The sequence below is a fragment of the Papio anubis genome, chromosome 16, assembly GCF_008728515.1.
Source record: "Papio anubis isolate 15944 chromosome 16, Panubis1.0, whole genome shotgun sequence".
In the NCBI taxonomy this organism is placed as follows: Eukaryota; Metazoa; Chordata; class Mammalia; order Primates; family Cercopithecidae; genus Papio; species Papio anubis.
In genome coordinates this window covers 27,380,105-27,402,616 of record NC_044991.1, presented here as the reverse complement: position 1 = coordinate 27,402,616, position 22,512 = coordinate 27,380,105, and the positions used below count along the sequence as shown (strand labels likewise).

Genomic DNA, 22,512 nt, shown 5'->3' with positions numbered 1-22,512 from the left:
TCCTTTTCTTCCCACCCTCTGCAGAGGAGGGGCTGCTCATGCAAATGTGTTTCCACCCAGGGACTGCCCAGCCCCTCTCTGAGCCCTGGGGATGCAGCTCAGCTCACTCTGCAGACTGAGCAGGAGGAAGATTTGCTTTTCTTCTTGCAAGGCCCTGGGAGGAAGCACCTGTTGAGACCATACACAGGTCCCTGCTCAGGGATCTCTGCCAGGCCAGAGGGGACACAGCTGCTGTGTCTCCATCAGTGAACACAGGGCCCAGCCCCCAGGCCTGGATTTCTTTGATTGAATGGTCCTTACCGAGAAGCTGTGTAGGAACCACAGGGCAGTTCCAAAAGATCTGATGCTGATCCCAGAACACACACTTTCCCATGACTCAGAGACTTCAGAACCCAGCTGGTCTCCGCAGCTCTCCAGTCACTGTCTGTATTCACATATCCATGGTCGGATTCCTAGACACTGCTCCTCTCATGCTGTGCATTACTACTGTGATTTCTGACTCCCAGAAGTAGACTTGGTCTGTGGGATACGCAGCCATATATATATATATATATATAACTTTTAAAGCTGTCAGCACCCCGGCATGGCATTCTAGAAACATCTAATTGTCCACATGTGCCATCAGGGTGGGCATCATGAAAAAGGGGTCAGCTGAGGAGCTAGGTTGAAGGGCAGCTAGGGGTTGTTCACAAGGACAGTGAATAATGAGAATTTTCCAGGAAAAATAAATGATCCGTGACATGTTAAAGGCAGCAATTTAGCAAAAGTTGTCTATCTAATGGTTTCGTATGTTTTATAGAGATTTGACTCAGTTTTGTGATGTAGGAACATTCACAGATTTTGTAGACTTTTCTTTACCAGTGAGCAGTGTGACCATATTTCTCTATTTAATGAAGTTAGCCACTATCTCCCTAAGTAAAACGTCACTTTCTTCACAGTTGTGTCCTATTTTTTGGTAAACAATTTGTCCTGGATGTTATACAATTTGTTTATATCTTGATATTGCCACCTTTATTTTTTTTTACTGGATGCTTTCAGGTTATTTGAAATATCAGTATTTATTTTACCTGCAAAGTGCTCTGGCAAGTACTGAATGTCTCAGGAGACAAAGGCAGCGACCACCACTTCTCAATGTAGCCACGTCTACTCTTGTGCTAACTGTGCAAGTGGCCCCTGGATTTCTAGACTCACAAGGTGCTTAATGAATAATCTAGAATTAAGGATCCCTCACTATTCTCAAGCACTCTCTCCTCAAGGTATTTGGAGAGAGATCCCTTTCAGATAGATGAGGCAGGGAAGGCACTACCTGGCTTAAACCCCTTCAGTAACTCACCATTCTTGTTATAAAATCCAAATCCTGTAGCTTCTGAAACGTGCCCTTCGCACTGCGGCCCTTACACACCCCCACAGCCCAACTCACAGCCCCTGCCCTTGCTTTTAGGGCTCCGGGCTCACTCGCTTCCCTGTCCTGGGAAACCCTGAGCTCCTGTCTTTTCCACGTTCTCCACACCAGCTTCTCCTGTGCCTGTCGGGAGAAGATGGGCTTCTATGTGAAGTCAAAGTGTAAGCTTACATTTTGTCCACATTATACACCTGTTAAAAGCAGAATTATCACAAACAAGGATATTTTAAACACTGGTTAGCATGGAAACTTTTGAGTCTTACAAATATAAAGAAAATTTTCTAATGAATTGTTTGCACCCAACAGCCAAATTTGACCATCATTAATATGGTTCATCTTGTTTAATTTTTCAACCCATTTTACCGATCAACTTTCTCTCTCCCTGGGTGATTTTTACAACAGATCAATGAAGCAGTAAAAGATAATTGGTACATAAAAGAACAAATATATACATTTGTAGTGTTCCATAATCCTTGTGACTTAAGGCAACGCATTCCAAGGACTCCCACACTACTTGATTTGTTTTTTAATCATTCATGTCTAAAGTTAATTTACTGTAGAAATTAGGAAATGGGAGGAAGTACAATGAATGCTAAGATTTGCAGATGCAGGACTCACAGCATTGCATATGGAATTAGAATAAAGTCCAGAGGGGCATCTACATTCCTAACTATTTATTGGTAATTATGTCATTTGTTACTGTATTTTTTCCTATAGTAGCTATAGTAAGTAACCACAAATTGTATGGTTTAATACAATAGGAATTTATTGTTTCACAACTCTGATGTGCAAAATCGGAAATCAAGATAACAACAAGGCCATGCTCACATTGAAGTCTCCGGAAAAGAATGCTTGCTTCTTGTAATTTTTGCTGCCTCCCAGAAACACTTGGCATTCCTTGGCTTGTAACTTCATCATTTCAACCTCTGGCTTCATCATCCCATGGCCAACTTTGCTTTGTGTATGTCTGTGTGTCATCTTCTGTACTAATAAGGACAAGAGTCTTTGGATTTAGGGTCCCTCCTAATCCTGTATGACCTCATCTTAACTAATTTCATCTGCAAATAAGGTTTCACTTCCCAATAAGATTATGTTCTGAGGTTTCAGGTGGGTGTGAATTTTGGAATCACACTATTTAATCCATTATACCTGGCAGGTGCGTGCCTTGTTTGAGGCTGCTCTGCAGCTCAGGCTAACCCATAAGCTGCTGACAGCTTGAGGCTGTCCACTGAGGTCTCCCAACAGCAGAGTCGAATACTCCTTTCTTGAAGGAGGACCTGGGTATCACATAATTACATTCATCTAATGTGGTGTGTGAGCACACAGTAGAATATAGTGGCTGTGGCAGGGACTCAGAGGTCCTGCTCTTCATTGTTAAGAGCCTTGACCAAAGCCCTCGTTTTCTCTATGGGTTTCCTCCTCTCCTTTTAACCTCAAAATCTGAGCTTTTTGGAAATGATTTCAGAATTTTTACCCTGTCAAGTTAATTAGGAATGAAGAGTGCTGTTTATCTGTTTCTGGTGTTTAATTTTTTAAAAAATAAACATGGGATCTCTTACTGTGCCTAGGCTTGTCTTGAACTCTTGACCTCAGGTGATTCTCTTGCCTTGGCCTCTCAACATGCTGGGATTACAGGCATGAGCCAGCATGCTTGGACTAAAATGTTTTGATAGAAGATGTCATAATTACTTTTTCCTCCAATATTCTTTCTTATCTTAGCCTTGCACAATTTCACATATTTCTTTGCAGCTATCTTTGTGGCTTTTTTATTATTATTAATTTTTTTTGTAGAGAAGAATAAAGATAAATCATGTAAGACAGGCTTGTTTTAGAGAAGAATGAAGCTTGTATCTGTAACATTCCTACGCTGCAGACATTCCTGCCCTGTGCCATCTGTGCCCCCTCCCATCACAGAGCCTCCACTTCAGGGCCCTCAGGACCCCCTGCAGAGTCCTGCGGAGTCTCTGGAGGGAAGATGCACTGCGGGTAGAGAGGCCGGTGCTTTTCTACTGCTGTGATGCTGACGTTTTCCATCAGCAAACAGGGAGGCTCAGTTTTGGTACACTAGATTAAGTTGCGGAGAAAGAAGCTGCATTTCCTGAGTAAGAAGAGTGTTTCATTTATGTCAACGTTATGTTTTGTATTATATTTTATAAATTAACTCAGTTTTGAGGGGTTTTAAAAATTTTTATTCTGTTTTAGAATTTTCTAAAATTTGGTGAGCGGGAGATTTTTGCCCTGTTTCGATTATGTTTCTTCAAATCTTTATAGGTCCATTGCTGTGTTTATCATTATACATAGTATCATCGTTGTGTTGTGTCACTATAATATCAAACTTTGCTCTTGGTAATTAAATGCTGGCCTGCCTGAATCTGTGTGTGTGTGTGTGTAACTTCTTATTTTGCCACTCCTATAAATAACTCATAACTGTGCAACTGATGATAGATCTTAGTATTGTGCTTTATGAACACATTGTTATAATAACATGGTGGGTTAAAAATAAACAATTTTGCAGCTGGAAGAATATATTCAACCACTTTCTCTTGGGCCCTGGAGAACGAGCATCATGGGCCCACGGTAGCCAGATACAGCCTCTGTGTGAGGAAGATGGAGATGTTAGGAGCACAGGGTGACGCTGAGCCAGGGTGTGTGTGTCTCACGTCCCCATCTCTGCATGGGGTCCCCACTTGATTGTCAAGCTCTGTGCTTGAAGACAAGGCTGCCCTCACCATCACAGGGGCCTAGGCTGAAGATGAGGCTGAGTATTATTGTGCTCTGTGGTAGAGGAAGCAGCCATCTCCACAGTGACACATGCAGATATATTTAACATCTGATATATTTGAAAATATTTTCAGTATAGGTCTAGTTGTGTAAATTTTTAAAGTAGGAGGGTTTATTTGAAAATAACAGCATTATAAGGTGAACTTCTCTCTCTCTCTCTCTCTCTCTTTTTTTTTTTTCGGATTCTCCTCTGCTCCTGCAAAAAAAAAAAAAAAAAAAAAATGGGTCAAGACTTTTTACCAACATTGGTACATTGGCACCCAAACAAGTTTCTTTATTTAGAGCTTAATGGGGGAAGAGTTTATAATGTTTCTATCTACAAGAATATATCTACCCAATGTAATCAACCGACGTAATTACCCAACATAATATCAACCTAAAGAAACAAAGGGAAATATCAACCAAAATATCAATCAAAGAAACAGGGAAACTGTTTAGAACTCACAGACCTAAACCCGAGGAAGTAAACCGGGGATGAGTCTGAGAGCCATGTCCTTAATGAGGAGGGGTCACCCTATACCTGGAAATTCAGGAGCTCCACAAGAGTACAATCTCAAGAGAAAGAGAAACTCAACTTCCCTGACGTTTCAGAGTTCAGGGAGTGACCAGCAAAGACTGGACTAAGAGCAGGGCCACGTATGGGCCAGGAAGGGGGCCGCGCATGCTGGACTTCTGCTCTAGTTGTCATCCCACCCAGAGACCCGGAAGGCTATTTGTGCTTAGGGGACAAAATGATTCTGTTAGCATTAAGAGGTGGTAGAAAGAAAGGTATTTTCATTGAGTCTATAAACATAGACCAAGGATCGGGTATGAGAGGAGTTCAGGCAACAAGACATGGTGGGCACAGCCCTTGGACCTCACAGTGGGGCTGGGCTTCCCCAGGCTTGTCTATTTTTCCTTCTGCCCCCAGGGAAAATAAGAAACTGTTCAGGCAAATCCACTCCCTCCCTTCTGGCTAGATGAGACCCTGCCTGATCACTGATTCAGGAATCTGAGAGGGGACGTGTGGACAGAGGAGGTTGAGGAAGGAGCTGCTCTGAGTGTGGGCCCAGGAGGGTCCTCGAGGGAGCAACTATTGGGAGCAGGCACAGGACCCTGCCCAAGAGGCTTTGCTGGACCCTGAGAACACCAGGGTGCTGAGTCACACAGTGAGCACGGGGAGCAGATCGGCCTCTGCCAGCCTGTGGCCAGTGGGTCTCATCCAGCTGTGAGGAGCCCCCAGGCAGGGCCTGGGACAGTTACCCATTGCTCCTGCTGGTCACAGGCCCATCTTGGTTGTCTACGAGGGTCCTCAGGCTTAAAGCCTGGGAACTGGAGTCTGTAGTGGAGGTAGTCTTGTGGAGGGTTATGCCCTTCACCTGTGAAATGTGACCTCAATCCAGGTGTTTGTCATCAGGAAGCACTGCAGAGTGATTCCACCAGAGCTCTCTCCCTGCATGTGAAGGGATTCATTCTGTAAAGGCAATGGGGGGCTCTCCCAGAATCTCAGATACAGAGCAGGCTCACATTCTCCTATCTTCAGTGTGTGCCAATTCTTTCTTTCTAGGACAGCCAAGCACATGCACCACGAGGGCTCTGTGCACATGGAGGTGATTGGAGATGGCTGAAGTCTACATTGATTACGTGAACCTATGAGTCAGGGTGAAGGCCTTGTGTCTCCAGGGAAATTGTCATCATTGTATAGGCAGCTCACAAATGTGGAATATGGACAAAGGTAGTGGGAGCTGGTCACAGTGATTTCCCTGTAAATGCACCTGTGAGCAGCCCTACAACCTGGAAATTTAAATCCCATCGGGGGCAGGCGAGTGGCAAAAAACCCCAAATGTTCATGTGCAAACTTCAATGTTTCAAAAGTTCTGTAGAAACTATTTACACACAGGAATCATATGCTGTGAATTAGAACTCCAAAATGTCTAGGAAGGTGAAAACTAAATACAGAGTTAGGAGACAGCCCTCTGAACTGTGAGTCAGGCCAGTGGGAAGGAAGTGTGGACAGAGCAGATCAGCTGGGAGGTTTTGGTCTCACTTCCACTCTGCCTGTGTCACTGTGGGTTACACGAAGCTGCTCCCAGTGCCGTGGTCTGCCCCACAGTGGTAGTCACTCTCATCCTCTTCCTGAATGTTCTTGATGGTCAGGTACCGATTCAGGCCTGAGCCCGAGCCTGAGAAGCGATCAGGGATGCCATCCCCCTTGGATCCCACAATCCCACCTGTGCCCACTCGCATCACAAACTGAGGGCCCTTCCCTGGTCTCTGCTGGTGCCAGTCCACCGCATAATTACTGTAGCCGCTGCTCAGGGTGCAGGTGAGTGTGACCGAGGCTCCCAGGGAGGCCGATGCAGAAGGTGGCTGAGTCAGCACAGGCTGAGAGAGGGACCCTGGAAACACAGACAGCCGTGAGGGCTCCTGTTGGTGGGTGGCTGATGAGCTGTTGGAGGAGGAAGAGGAGGGATGGGCAGCTGGGGGCTCGGAGGTGGGAATCCCTCTGGGGGCCCAGCCCACTGCCCACCCTGACCTGTGAGGAGACTGAGGAGGGTGAGGAGCAGAGGAGCCCAGGCCATGGCGGAGATGCTGCAATGCTGGGTTCTTCAGTCTCTCAGCTGAGCCTGAGCCCCCAAAGTCTCTTATTTCCTCAGTGAAGAACTGGGGGGCAGGGGCATCACATTCCATGCAAATCAGTTCCCTCCCAGGGCTGGTGATTAACAAGCCCAGGGCTCGGAGCAAGAGCTCAGGTCCCTTAGGATTCACAGGCTTTGCCTCCCCCTAGTGGCCAGGTGCTGCATCACACTCAGGGCTCAGACAAGGTCTCCCTGGGCCCCTGCTTCACCTGGAGGCCAAGTGGCTGTCCTGGAGGCTTCTCAGGCTCCATTTCTAATGCCTCAGGAATCTCTACAGTGCTTCTTTCCCTCTGGGGTCCCACAGTAGGATGCAATGACTAGATCAGTTAATCCTGGAGCCTGCCCAAGGCACCTGTTCCAACTTTCATTCTAGGATAGGCGAGCCCTTCAACTGTTATTCCAAACAAACTGAAGATGTGTCCACACTTGTAGATGATCACCTTCTCACTGTGTCCATTTCCTAATCTCCTCCTCTTATGAGGATACTGGTCCTTATGATCTCATTTCATCTTAATTACCCTCTGTAAGTCTCTGTCTCCAAATACAGTTGCATTGGGGGTTAAGGCTTCAACGTGAATTATGGACAATTTTAGTCCATAACGACCAGTGATTAGAGTACTTTTTTAACTGATGAGAATGAGTCAGAATAGGATAAATAGACAAGCGTGAAAAGAACAATTTTATGAGTATAACATTGTATACATTTTGGCATTTGAACAAGTATAATTTTAATTGTCATAAAATATACACAACATAAAATGTGCCTTTTAAATCACTTTTAATTGTAAAATTCAGCGGTCGTAAGTACATTCACAATGTGATAGAATTGCCTGGCATGGAGGCTTGCACCTGTAGTCCCAGCTACTCAGGAGTCTGAGGCAGGAGGCTTGCGTAGACCCAAGAGTTCAAGGATGCGGTGAGTTATCACAGCACCACTGCACTCCAGCCTGGGCGACAGAGCAAGACAGCATCTCTTAAAAAAAAGTGATACAGTTATCAATCTCTATAACCTTCTCATAATCCCAAGTGAAAAGTTTGTACCCTTAAAATGTTTATTTCCCCTCCCCACTCCCCTGGCCCCTGGTAACCAGTGGAGAAGGGGATTGGGAAACTGGATGAGGGAGAACTCAGTCCAGGAAGAAGCAGAGCAGAGACAGCACCCATGCTGGCTCTTGGGGGAGACGCTGCTTGAGCAGGTGAAAGCTTTCTGTGGCCGTCTTTCTATCCCTGGATGGCCACGTTGATGCGGGCTGCCCACTGTGGGATGCAGTATCAAGTCTCGTGGGTCCCATGGCAGTGTGTCCTGTGATTCCACCTTTCTCCCCCACAATGTGTCAGAAGCAAATACTGACAGCCTTCTGTTGGGGCACTTGACACTTAATTCCCTATCTCTTCCTATGTGCATTCTCTCCAACAGCCATGTTGCATATCCTCCAGAGACCTGAGAAATGTCCTGCTCTCAGTCCAGTTCTTTCATGCTGGTCAAGGGGAATCGTGTCAGTAGAACATGGATTCTGCTTGCCAATATGCTAAAGAGAGTTTGAATCTATGGTAAAAGCAAATGAGATTGTGCTATAATTTTGATATCTAACACTATTCATGTTGATTGTGTGCCATTATTTTCTGGGATCAGAAATAACTTTGGATCATGTGTTCTCTATTTTATGTCCTTTGAACATTTTCTTCATGTTTGGTAGCACTGTCACATGATGCCACAAGGGCTTGAACTTTTGAATGAAAATGTTTGATCCACACATGCACACACACACACACACACACGAGAGAGAGAGAGAGAGAGAGAGAGAGAGAGAGAGAGAGAGATCTGTGGACAGTTGAGCTAGGATAGGTTGGCCTATGATACAGCGAATAAGGAGAGAAGGCAGGAAGAATAAGATGACCCTCAGTGTCCTTATGTTTGCCCCTGATGGACCTTCTTGTCCAGTGATTGAATCCATTTCTAGCACCGAGACACCAGCCAGAGTGTGCTCTACCACAGCATCCCAGCCCATGTCACTCATAGGGCAGTAAGAGAGATCCTTTGGAGGATACTTGAAGGACTGTCCAGTGTTAATGGAAATTATGCAGTTGTTTTCTGATAATAAGATTGCTGGAAAGTAAAGCCCCTTGTAAATATCTTTGTAAGCCACACCTTGACTGACACCGTTTTTATAAAATCTTACCTCACTCTGGGGAGTCTCTTTTAGGCTCTTCTCTGCTTTAGTCACAGAGTCTTTTTCCTCAAAATACAAATAATTCTTGAACTTTATCAAGGCCTTATCTTTGTAAGTATCAGGCAAAGACTTGACTGTCTTTGTTTCTTCAGGAAGATTCATGTAAAATCCCAGGATGTCTCCCTGTCTATAGCTAGAAGAGTAGTGTTTGCTAACGGACTGGTGGAGCTTCATTCCCTTTAATTCTCCCAAGAATAGTTAAGTGTATCATAACCTAAGGGAGCTTGACAGCTACCTAAAGACTGGGACCAACCCAGTCTGGCAGCAGTGTCTGCTGGCATCTCATCCATGGTGATATCAAGGTAGCCCATGAGAATCCCATACCGTAAAGTAGCCCTTCTGTTCAACCACAGTCAGCCAGCCAGTCATTGGAGACTTTTAACTGGGGAGCCCAATCATATCAGGCTAACAAAACCTGTTCATACAAGCAGCCTCTGTAGAGGTCTCCAGGAATAAGGAATTTTACTCAACAGTCAAGTTCAAGTTTCTGAGGACCAAGGGCCTGGGGATCAGGTTCAGCTAGAATATACTGGTAGTTATCTTTGTTCAATGGGTGCTCCAAGGTGTATGAGACTGAAGGCACTGAGCAGAAAGCCCTGGGTCTTCTTGGTGGTCCCTGTGATCTCCCCATTCAGCTGTTTGCACTGAGCTTCTTTTCCTTTTTTCTGCTCCTTCCTGTTTCAGTTCCCTATTCAGATTGCCCCTGAATGGGGACAAGGTCGCTTTTTGTTGTTGTATAAATAAGACCAATGTTACCAAGGTCCTGGTCCAAAAGTCCCAATCTCGCATCATCTCCTTTTGGGCCTTTACCCACAAGATCCAGTGGTTCCTTTACCAAGAACACATCACTTTCTTTATTCATCGTTTTCACAATTGTATTTGGTCAAGTCATTTTCCTAGGTGCCTAAATGATTGTTATGCACTTTCAGTATTTACAATAAATGGTATGATAACCTTATCTTTGGAAAAGGTTGTCTTTGGATATTCATCCTGTGTGTGTGACTGCCATGTCAAGTTGGCCAAAGCACTAAAGAACAATTCCTTCACATTTGCTCGCATCTGGGAGAAATAGGTATTCTCGGTGTGACTGCATATATGGCAATGAAAACTATAGTTAGTCATGAAAGGTAGGCAGGATGAAGTATCTGTATCAGATTTATCAACTGTGTCCCATTTTGTACAGCAACGGCTTCCCCTTTCCAGCTGGAGCAGCTGCTACCATCGCCACCAGCTTCATCTGCCCCTCTTCTGCAGCCCTTGCATTTGTGGCCACTTCTGGGCTGGGCCCGGCACCTGAGCACTATCATCATGCTCCCCCACCCAGATTTCTTCACATTATTGTGAGTCCCCTGTAATGAGGCACCTCCAACTCTCTCGGATTGTTAGGATACTGCGGGGCTGGCAAAAAATGAAAGATGTCCTAGATACTTGTGCACACTCTCCTACTACTGTATCTTTCTACTGTACTTGGAAGTAGAGCAACTGTGCCAAATATAAATCTTCCCCTTTTTGATTGTGGTAAAATATTCAAACATAAAATTTTTTATCTTAACCATTTTCATGTGGACACTTCAGTGTCATTAAGTACACTAACTTGTTGTACAATCACACTGCTACCTTCCATCTGCAGAAATTTTTCATCTTCCCAAACTAAAACTTCACAACTATTAAACAATAACTGTCTGGCCTGGTGTGGTGGCTCACTTCCTTAATTTCAGCACTTTGAGAGGTGGAGGTAGGTGGATCACTTGAGCCCAGGAGTTTAAGACCAGCCTGAACAAAATGACAAAACCCATCTCTACTAAAAAAAAAATACAAAAAGTTAGCTGAATGTGGTGATGCATGCCTGTAATCTCAACTACCTGGGAGGTTGAGGCACGAGAATCGCTTGAACTCAGGAGGCAGAGGTTGCAGTTAGCCAAGATTGTGCCACTACACTCCAGACTGGGTGACAGAGAGAGACTCAGTCTCCAAAAAAGTAAAAATAACTAAACAAAAAACAAATAACTGTCCATTCTCCACCAGCTCTCCACCCCCGAGGACCTGAGAAATAATCATTATACTTCTTGTCACTCTAGATTTTACTAGGTACCTCATATAAGGGTAATCAAACAATGTTTGTTCTTTTGAAGCCAGCTTATTTCTGCTGGCATGATGTCTTTAAGGTTTATCCGTGCCATAGCATGGGCCGGAACGTTCTCTTTAAGGCTGAGTACTATTTTATTGTGTATGTATACTATATCCCATTTATCCATCAGATAGACATTTGGGCTGCCTCCACCTTTTAGCTATTGTGAACAATGCTGCTATGAACAAGGGTGTACAAATTTCTCCTTGAGATCCTGCTCTCAATTCTTTTAGGCACATACCCAGAAACGAAAATTCTGTTAGAATAGTAATTATACGTTTAATTTTTTGAGGAACTGCCATAAGGCTTCCACAGTGGATGCATCATTTTATAGTTTCCCCAGCACTGCATTAGCAGTGACAATTTCTAGTCATCTTTACTAGAACTTGTTATTTTCTATTATTTTGGTAATGCCATCCTAGTGGGTGTGAAGTTGTATGTTATTGTGGTTTGATTTGCATTTCTCTAATGATTAGTGATGCTAAGCATCTTTTCATGTGTTTATTGGCCATTTGTTGATCTTCTCTGGAAAAATATCCATTCAAGTTAGGAGCCCATGTTTTAATCAGATTGTTTCTATTTTTGTTATTCCTGATGAGTTGTAGGAATTCTTTCTATATCCTGGACCCCTTATCAGATACAAAATTTGCAAAATATTTTCTGACTCCATGATTTGCATTTTCACTCTGCTGATAGTGTCCTTTGATGCACAAAAGTTTTACAATTTGATGAAATCCACTTTATCTATATTCTTCTATTTTTTCTTGTGCTTTTGGCATCAAATACAAGAAATCATTTCCAAACCCAATGTTGTGAAACTTCTTCCTAATATTTTCTGTTAAGATTTTTATAGTGATCGCTCTTCCATTTGGGTCTTTATCCATTTCCCGATTGCATGTGGATATCCAGTTTTCTCAAAAACATTTTTTATGGAATCTGTCCTTTCCCCACTGAATGTTCTTGGTACCCTTGTTTAAAATCATTTTTCCATATGACGAAGAGATTCTTTTCAAGTGCTCAATTCTCTTCTATTTGTCTCTGTGTCTGTCTATCTATTCCACTCTGCTTTAATTGGTATAGCTTTGTAGTATGTTTTAAAATCAGGAAGTGTGAAATCTCCAACACTGTTCTTCTTTTAGAAGATTATTTTGGCTATTTGGGGTCCTGTGATAATCGATATAAATTTTAGAATTACTTTTTTGTACTTTTGCAAAAAAATGTAATTGGAATTTTGATAGAGATTGAAATGAATCTGTAGATTTCTTTTGGTTTGTATTGATTTCTTAACAATATCAAATTTTTCAATACCTGAACAAAGGTTTTCTTTCCATTTATGTGTGTATTCTTTAATCTCTTTTAGCAATGTTTTATAGTTTTCTGTATAGAAGAGTCTTTCCCCTTCCTGATTCTTAACTAGTTTATTCTTTCTGATGCTGTTGTAAATTGAATTGTTTTCTTAATTTAATTTTGGGTTGTGTCCTGTCTGATTGTTTCCAGTTTGGTTGATTAAATATAGAAATACAAGAACCACCCCCCCCCCACCTTTTTATTTTTATTTGTTGGAGAGACAGTGTCTCATTTCATTTCCCATGTTGATCTTGAACTCCTGATCCTAAACAATCCTTTCACTACAGCTTCTCAAAGTGCTGGGATTACAGATATGAACCATCATACCTGGCCATCAGATGGTTTTATGTCTTGAGTTTGTATTCTGAAATATTACCAAATGTATTTCATAGTTCTAACAGTTTTTTTTGGTGGGACTTTTTTATTTTTATTTTTTATTTAATTATTTTACTTTAAGTTCTGGGATACATGTTTGTAGAAAGTGCAGGTTTGTTACAGAGATATACATGTGACACGTATACATGTGATAGGTTTGCTGCGCCTATCAACCTGTCATCTAGGTTTTAAGCGCTGCATTCATTAGGTATTTGTCCTAATACTCTCCCTCCCCTTGCCCCCCACCCCCCAACAGGCCCCAGTGTGTGATGCTCCCCTCCCTGTGTCCATGTATTCTTATTGTTCAACTCCCACTTATGAGTGAGAACATGCAGTGTTCGGTTTTCTGTTCCAGTGTTACTTTGCTGAGAATGATGACTTCCAGAGTCATCTATGTCCCTGCAAAGAACATGAGCTCATTCTTTTTTATGGCTGCATACTATTCCATAGTGTATATAGGCCACATTTTCTATATCCAATCTGTCATTGATGGCCATTTGGGTTGGTTTCAAGTTATTGGTACTGTAAATAGTGCTGCAATAAACATACATGTACATGTGTCTTTATGGTAGAATTATTTATAGTCCTTTGGGTGTATACTCAGTAACGAGATTACTGGTCTCAAATGGTATTTCTGATTCTAGATCCTTGAGGAATCCCCACATAATGGTTGAACTAATTTACACTCCCATCGACAGTGTAAAAGCATTTCTATTTCTTCACAGCCTCACCAGCGTCTGTTGTTTCCTGACTGTTTAATAATCACCATTCTAACTGGTGTGAGATGGTATCTCATTGTGATTCTGATTTGCATTTCTCTAATGACCAGTGATGATGAGCTATTTTCATGTTTGTTGGCTGCATAAATGTCTTCTTTTGAGAAGTGTTCGTTCATATCCTTAGCCCACTTTTTGATGAGATTGTTTATTTCTCATAAATTTGTTTAAGTTCCTTGTAGATACTAAATATTAGACCTCTGTCAAAAGTGTATCTTGCAAAAATTTTCCCCCATTCTGTAGGTTGCCTGTTTACTCTGATGATTGTTTCTTTTACTCTGCAGAAGCTCTTTAGTTTGATTAGATCCCATTTGTCAATTTAGTTTTTGTTTCCATCACTTTTGGTATTTTAGTCATAAAGTATTTGCCCATGCCTACGTCCTGAATGGTATTGCCTAGGTTTTCTTGTAGGGTTTTTATGGTTTTGTGTTTTACATTTAAGTCTTCAATCCATCTTGAGTTAATTTTTGTATAAGGTATAAGAAAGTGGTCCAGTTTCTGTTTTCTGCCTATGGCTACCAGTTTTCCCAGCACCATTTATTAAATAGGGAATCCTTTCCCCATTGCTTGTTTTTGTAAGGTTTGTCAAAGATCAGATGGTTGTAGATGTGTGGTGTTATTTCTCAGGTCTCTGTTCTGTTTCATTGGTGTATGTGTATATATATAGATATGTGTACATATATATGTGTGTATGTGTGTGTGTGTATATATATATGTTTTGGTACCAGTATGATGCTGTTTTGCCTACTGTAGCCTGGTAGTGTAGTTTGAAGTCAGGTAGTGTGATGCCTCCAGCTTTGTTCTTTCTGCTTAGGATTGTGGTGGTTATATGGGCTCTTTTTTGGTTCCGTATGAAATTTAAAGTGGTATTTTTCTACTCCGCAAAAAAAGTCAGTGGTGTCTTGACGGGAATAGCATTGAATCTATAAATTACTTTGGGCAATATGGCCATTTTCATCATATTGATTCTTCCTATCCATGAGAATGGAATGTCTTTTCATTCATTTGTGTCCTCTCTTATTTCTTTCAGCAGTAGTTTGTAGTTCTCATTGACGAGATCCTTCAAGTCCCTTGTAAGTTGCACTCCTAGGCATTTTATTTTCTTTGTAGCAATTGTGAATGAGAGTTCACTCATGATTTGGCTTTCTGCTTGTCTATTTCTGGTGTGTAGGAATGCTTGTGATTTTTGTACATTGGTTTTGTATCATGAGACTTTGTTGAAGTTACTTATCAGCTTAAGGAGTTTCTGGGCTGAGATGGTTGGGTTTTCTAACTAAACAATCATGTCATCTGCAAACAGAGACAATTTGACTTCCTCTCTTGCTACTCGAATATGCTTTCTTTCTTTCTCTTGCCTGGTTGCCCTGGCAGAACTTCCAATCCTATGTTGAATAGAAGTAGTCAGAGAGGGCATCCTTTTCTTGTGGTGGTTTTCAAATGGAATGCTTCCAGTTTTTGCTCATTCAGTATGATATTGGCTATGGGTTTGTCATAAATTGCTCTTATTATTTTGAGATATGTTCTATCAACACTTAATTTATTGAGAGTTTTTAGCATGAAGAGAAGTTGAATTTTATCAAAGGCCTTTTCTGCATCTATTGAGATAATCATGTGGTTTTTGTTTTTAGTTCTGTTTATGTTCTGGATTACGTTTATTGATTTGTGTATGTCGAACCAGACTTGCATCACAGCGATGAAACCAACTTGATTGTATTGGGTAAGATTTTTGATGTGCTGCTGGATTCAGTTTGCCAGTATTTTATTGAGGATTTTTGCATCAATGTTCATCATGGATATTGGCCTGAAATTTTCATTTTTGTTTTTTTTTTTTGTTGTTTTTGTTGTTGTGTCTCTGTCAGATTTTGATATCAGTATGATGCTGGCTTCATAAAATCAGTTTGAGAGGAGTCTTTTTCTATTGTTTGGAATAGTTTCAGAAGGAATGGTATCAGCTCCTCTTTGTACCTCTGGTAGAATTCAGCTGTGAATCCCTCTGGTCCTGGGCTTCTTTTGGTTGGTAGGCTATTAATAACTGCCGCAATACACGAACTTGTTATTGGTCTATTCAGGGACTCAGTTTCTTCCTGATTTAGACTTGAGAGGGTGTATGTGTCCAGGAATTTATCCATTTTTCTAGATTTTCTAGTTTATTTGCATAGAGGTGTTTGTAGTATTTTCTCATGCTAGTATTTCTGGGAGATCAGTAGTGATATCCCCTTTATCTTTCTTATTTTGTTACTTGATTCTTCTTTTTTTCTTCTTTATTAGTCTAGCTAGTGGTCTATCAATTTTGTCAATCTTTTCAAAAAAAAAACAGCTCCTGGATTTGTTGGTTTTTTGAAGGGTATTCATGTCTCTATCTCCTTCAGTTCTGCTCTGATCTTATTTAATTCTTGTCTTCTGTTAGCTTTTGAATTTGTTTGCTTTTGCTTCTATAATTCTTTTAATTGTGATGTTAGGGTGTCAATTTTAGATCTTTCCTGCTTTCCGATGTGGGCATTTAGTGCTATAAATTTCCCTCTATACACTGTTTTGGTTGTGTCCCAGAGATTCTGGTATGCTCTCTCCTTCTTCTCACTGGTTTCAAATAACTTTTTTATTTCTGTCTTAATTTCATTATTTACCCAGTAGTTATTCAGGAGAAGGTTGTTCAATTTCCCTGTAGTTGTGTGGTTTTGAGTGAGTTTCTTAATCCTGAGCTCTAATTTGATTGCTTGGTGGTCTGAAAGAGTGTTTGTTATGATTTCCATTCTTTTGTATTTGCAGAGGATGTTTTACTTCCAATTATGTGGGTGATTTTAGAATATGTGCTATGTGGCACTGAGAAGAATGTATATTCTGTTGATTTGGGGTGAAGAGTTCCGTATATATCTATAGGTCCACTGGGTCCACAGCTGAGTTCATGTCCTCTCTTATTTCCTCGAGCAATGGTTTGTAGTTCTCCTTGAAGAGGTCCTTCACATCCCTTGTAAGTTGTATTCCTAGGTATTTTGTTTTCTTTGTAGCTATTGGCAATGGGAGTTCACTCATGTTGTGGCTGTTTGCTTGTCTATTCCTGGTGTGTAGGAATACTTGTAAATTTTTCACATTGATTTGTATCCTGAGACTTTGCTAAAGTTGCTTATCAGTTTAAGGAGTTTTGGGGCTGAGATGATGGGGTTTTCTAAGGATGGAATATCCTAGTTAATTTTTTGTCTCATTGATCTGTCTAATATTGACATTGGGGTATTAAAGACTCTCCCTATTATTGTCTAGAAGTCTAAGTCTCTTTGCAGGTCTCTAAGAACACAAAGATTCAAGATTTATGAATCTTGGTGCTCCTGTATTGGGTGCATATATATTTAGCATAGTTAGTTCTTCTTGTTGCATTGATCCATTTACCATTACATAATGCCCTTCTTTGTCTTTTTTGATCTTCGTTAGTTTAAAGTCTGTTTTATCAGAGACTGGATAAACCCCGCTTTTTTTTTGCTTTCCCTTTGCTTGGTAAATATTCCTCCATTCCCTTAATTTGGGCCTATGTGTGTCTTTGCACGTGAGATGGATCTCCTGAATGTACCACAACAATGGGTCTTGACTCTTTATCCAATTTGCCAGTATGTGTGTTTTAATTGGGGCATTTAGTCCACTTACATTTAAAATTAATATTACTATGTGAGAATTTCATTATGTCATCATGATTTTAACTGGTTATTTTGCACATTACTTGATGCAGTTTCTTCATAGCATCACTGAGGGGAAGAGGAGACCATTTTGGTGTGTTTTTGCAGTGGCTGGTACCAGTTTTTCCTTTCCATAATTAGTGCTTCCTTGAGGAGCTCTTGTAAGGCAGCCCTGGTGGTGACAAAATCCCTCAGCAATTGCTGATCTGTAAGGGATTTTATTTCTCCTTCACTTATGAAGCTTAGTTTGGCTGGATATAAAATTCTGGGTTGGAAATTCTTTTCCTTAAGAATGTTCAATATTAGCTTCCACTTTCTTCTGGCTTCTAGGGTTTCTGCAGAGTGACCCGCTGTTAGTCTGATGGGCTTCCTTTTGTAGGTAACCTGACCTTTCTCTCTGGCTGCACTTAATATTGTTTCCTTCATTTTAACCTTGGCGAATCTGACGATTATGTGTCTTGGGCTTGCTCTTCTCGAGGAGTGTCTTAGTGATGCTCTTTGTATTTCCTGAATTCAAATGTTGGCCTGTCTTGCTATGTTGGGGAAGTTCTCCTGGATAATATCCTGAAGTGTGTTTTCCAACTTGGCTCCATTCTCCCCTTCACTTACGGTACAGCAATCAATTGTAAGTTTGGTCTTTTCACATAGTCCCTTATTTCTTGGAGGCTTTGTTCATTCCTTTTCATTCCTTTTTCTCTTATCTTGTCTTCACACCTATTTTGCTAAGTTGATCTTCAATCTCTAGTATACTTTCTTCCACTGGTTTGGTTCAGCTATTGATACTTGTGTATGCGTCACAAAGTTCTTGTGCTGCCTTTTTCAGCTCCATCAGGTTATTTATGTTCCTCTCTATACTGATTATTCCAGTTAGCAGTTCCTGTAACCTTCTATCAAGGTTCTTAGCTTCCCTGCATTGGGTTAGAACATGGTCCCTCTGCTCAGAGGAGTTTGTTATTTTGGTGGAAGTTTTATGGATTTTCTCCATATGAGATTATGTCATCTGAAAACAGAGATTGTTTTCCTTTTTCATTTCTAATTTCCTTTCTGTTTATTTCTTTTTCTTGGCTGATTGCTCTGGCTAGGTCTTCCAATACTATCTGGAATAGAAGAATAGAAGTGGTGAAAGTGCACATCCTTGCTTTGTTCCTGAAATTACAGGAAATATCTTCAGTCTTTCAGATTGCATATGATGCTAGCTGTGGGAACTTCATAGATAGGCTTTACCATGTTGAGGTAATTTCCTTCTATTCATAATTCACTGAGTGTTTTTGTCGTGAAAGGGTGTGGGGTTTTGTGAAATAATTTTTCTGTAGCCAGGGTCTTACTGCTTTGCATCTGGAAAAGCCAGTCTGCTCTACACCCACCCATACCTTCTCCACTATATGCCTGGTGTTAGAGAGGAAGGAATACGTTGTGTCCTTCAGAGGCCAGGGGCCACTCCACCAGACCCACAGCAGTAGTCACCTGTGTGAGAGGGTGGGGAAGCAAAAGAGGCCCTCACGGGTAAAACTGAGAACTCTGCTTGAAGCCATAGTAGCTGTTACCTCTCTATAGATGTTGACTGAGATGGGGCTACCCCTGCCACCCTGGATTCAGACACAGGCAAAGAGTTCAGGAACAACAGGACCCTTTTGGGACCAGAATCAGAAACAATAGGGTGAGGGGCTAGACTCAGGCTCCTGTGGGTAATATGGGGTGACAGTTATAGGGAGTCACGCCATTTGTCCCAGAGTTGGTGGCTGTGTTGATGACTTTTTCAAGGAAGCCCGTTTCTTCCTCATTCTGACCACCTCCAACTGATAAACCCTCTTTTAGACTGATCAGGTTTGGATGGCCCCAGAATTTCTATTAATGGGATTTAGTTTTCTTAAAGTGCGGAATGATTGCTTCATTCAAATCAGCCGCCTTCCCTTGTCTCCCGACCCTTCATAGGATCTCAATCCTGACAGTCACCTGCCTGCATTTTCCAGTCGGAGTGGAGAAGGCCAAGCTGGCTGCACCATTTCCTGTGAAGACACAGCTGCTGAGCTCAGTGAGCAGTGAGCAGATGACACAGGGTCACAGCAGGGACTGGCTTCCCAGCTATGGTCACCTGCAGACCTCTCAGGGATAAGCCCACAACATCCGGTGCTGCCCCAGGCCCAGATCCACTGAGTCTTTCAGTTTCTCCCTGCCTTTCTTCATTTCTTCCACTCCAAAAGAGACAACTGCGAGGGCCCCTGTGAATATGCATCTGTACTTATTGCTGTGCATAGAACTCTTGAACCACGACATACCTGCCTGGTCTACTGCTATTTGTAGTAAAGTCCTGAGATCTCGACCTTCCTGAAGTAGATTCCCTGACAGACGTCGGAGCAGGGGGCCCAGCTTGATGAAGGGGAAGCCACCAGGAATGCAGGGCTGTGCCCACAGCTGCCTGCTTCGTCCTCACTCAAGAGTGTGGCCCATTTCCAGGTTCCCAATTTGTCTCCTGAAAGCTCTGCACTCTAAGGTTGGTCTCTCCTCTGCTCTCAGCTCACCAGTCTCCAGCATCAAATGAAACCGAAGTTGGTCTCTCACTAGACATAGGCAGAGGCAGGCTGAGCTCTTCTCTCTCTCACATGTTACTTATGCACCCCTGGCTGAATCCCCTGTGTGTGGGGACTGAGCAGCCCCATGCATCTGGGTGTGACAGGACGTGAAATCACTTCTCCAGAGCTCAGGCTGAAGCAACCCCTGGGGAGGCCCTGAATCTGCAGACTTGAAGGATAATAAAAAGAATAATTAGAGAAGTGAGTAGGCATCATTCACTGGGAGTTATATTACATGTATTACGTGCTAACTGGTGTGCCCACTTGAGTGTAGCTTTCTTAGAGAAGCTCTGCGTTTGTAGTTAAGCCCCTAGACTCAGCATCAGTAAGGGGAGGCCTGCCCCAGCTATGCCTCTTCTAGGTTGTGACACTGTGTGGAGTTACCAGATCGATTAAAGGGCACCCAGTTATGTTTATACTTAAATACATAATATTGTCTGGGAGATACATATACTGATTGTTTGTTTTTTCTTTTGAGTCAGGGTGTCACTCTGTTACTCCACCTGGAGTTAGTGGACTGGTCTCAGCTCACTGCAACCTCTGCCTCTTGGGTTCAAGTGATTCTCATGCCTCAACCTCCTGAGTCACTGGGGTTACAGGTATATGCCATGAGGCCCAGCTAATTTTTGTGTTTTTAGGAGATATGGGGTTTCACCACGTTGGTCAGACTTGTCTCAATCTCCTGGCCTTAAGCAATCCATCAGCCTTGCCTCCAAAAGTGCCAGGATTAAGATGTGAGCCACAGCACCCAGCCTACATATCAGTTCTTCATCACTGTTTTACTGAATTCAAATTTAACTGACCTCCAGTGTTTATGTTTGATAAATTAGAAAACACCATCTCCAGGCCACAAACACTTCCTCTGCAATCAGGACCACTGCCTGAAAAGCAATAATAGAACTGTTGTCAGGATTACATGAAGTCACAGTCTCAGCAATTAAAAAGTTGTTTGTCAATAGTAAGGCTGTAGTTGTACTAAAGAAAACATAGTGTGGTTGCCCACACAGACACAGACAGACACCCTTGTTTCTACACACCGACCCTGGCTGGGAGGGAACATAAGTATCAGCACCCCTGGTCACTTCAGCTGAGAGAAACCAACAGGCCAGGAGACAGGATGTAGGAGGGGGAGGTGCTTTCCATAGTTCTCATGAGGCATCTTATTTGTGTATTACCTATTTAAAACCAAGAGAATAAAACAAAATTGTTGAATAATGGCGAGAAGTGAGTATGTAATAGCATAAGATGCAAGCACAGCTGAGAATCACCAGAGAGAGAACATTAAATACCTACAGGACTCAATAGTGTTAGGGGCCCCAGGAAATGTATTGAATTTTTAAAAATCAGAGAAAAGGGAATATAGGCTACCCTAGGTTATATATGTGTGTATATACAAAGGCAGGAATGGGCATGAAAGGCAAAGTGGCTGGGGACCCTGAAAGGTACTAATGAACCCTTTATGGGATGAGACGCAATTCAGCAACAACAGGGAGAATCTCAAAACAAGTGTGCAGAGTGAAAGAAGCCTCAACAAATGGCAAGATAATGTTTGAGAACTCTGATGCATTCCACAAATGAAAACCAAACACTAATGACAGAGGAAGATCTGTGGCTTCCCGGGAGGGCACTGGGGTAGAAAGGATGATGACAAAGGGTCATGAGGAGCTGCTGGGGTTGGTCACAGGTTGCATAGCTCGGTGGTGGTGATGCTTTCAAGGATCCAGAAACATGCCAACATGGGTGCAATGGCATATTATAAATATACGTGTTTTATCATATGTACATTATTCCTCCTTGGAAAGGGTTTTATTAAAAAGAATGGGCTGGTGAGGAAAGAAGCCAAGGGATTCACCCTGAGAAGCAGGAACAGAAAGCCAACAGTCTGGGAACTTCTAGAAATCAGGAAATGAGGATGATGGAGACACAGGTCCTGCATCAGAGTTAGGTCTGTAATGACACAGCTAGACCTATCACCTCAGCCCAGGACTTCAGTCTGGAGGCCCTGTGCCCCAAGGTACAAAGAGTTGGGTGTTCTGTTCCCTGGAGGCCCTGTTCCTAGCAAGGAGCTGCTGTGCATGATTCTCAGAACAGAAAAAAAGAGAAGTCTCTACTCTGAGGCAGGGCCCTGGATACCCCTGGACCATGGGGAAGCTGCAGCAGCAGAAGCTACAGGCCACGCCTGAGCAGCATCAGCTGAGTGCTCACCCTCCTGGTAGAGGAGGAAGGGGGTTCTTGTCTCAGATTCCCCCGGACCTGGAGCACTGTGTGAGCACTCAGGCTGCTGTCATAGGACTGGCAGTAATAATCAGCCTCATCCTCAGCCTGGAGTCCAGTGATGGCGAGGGAGGCTGAGGTACCAGACTTGGAGCCAGAGAATCGGTCAGAAACCCCTGAGGGTCGCTTATTATTTTCATAGATGAGGAGTTTGGGGGCCGTTCCTGGAAGCTGCTGGTACCAGGATACATAATAACCTGCCCCGATGTTGGAGCTGCTCCCAGTGCAGGAGATGGTGACCCTCTGCCCGGGGGCCCCAGACACTGAGGGCGGCTGCGTCAGCACAGACTGGGCCCAGGACCCTGGAAGTGGGAGAGACACAGGAATAATGATTCTGCTTCTAGAGAC

General features: G+C 42.6%; 1 pseudogene and 2 gene segments (V, D, J or C); all 3 read right to left on the bottom strand.

The window, feature by feature from the left end:
* The window catches only part of LOC101024006, a 644,330-nt gene extending 637,535 nt beyond the window's left edge, over positions 1-6,795 (bottom strand). The window contains 2 exon segments of the V gene segment in view: positions 6,238-6,561; positions 6,699-6,795. Of these exon segments, the coding sequence occupies positions 6,238-6,561; positions 6,699-6,744 (370 nt within the window).
* Positions 1-22,512, bottom strand: part of LOC103888259 — a 641,220-nt gene that overhangs the window by 618,507 nt on the left and 201 nt on the right. Inside the window, 1 exon segment of the V gene segment in view lies at positions 22,160-22,466. Coding sequence covers positions 22,160-22,466 — 307 coding nt within the window.
* LOC110740607 lies at positions 6,904-9,839 on the bottom strand (annotated as a pseudogene).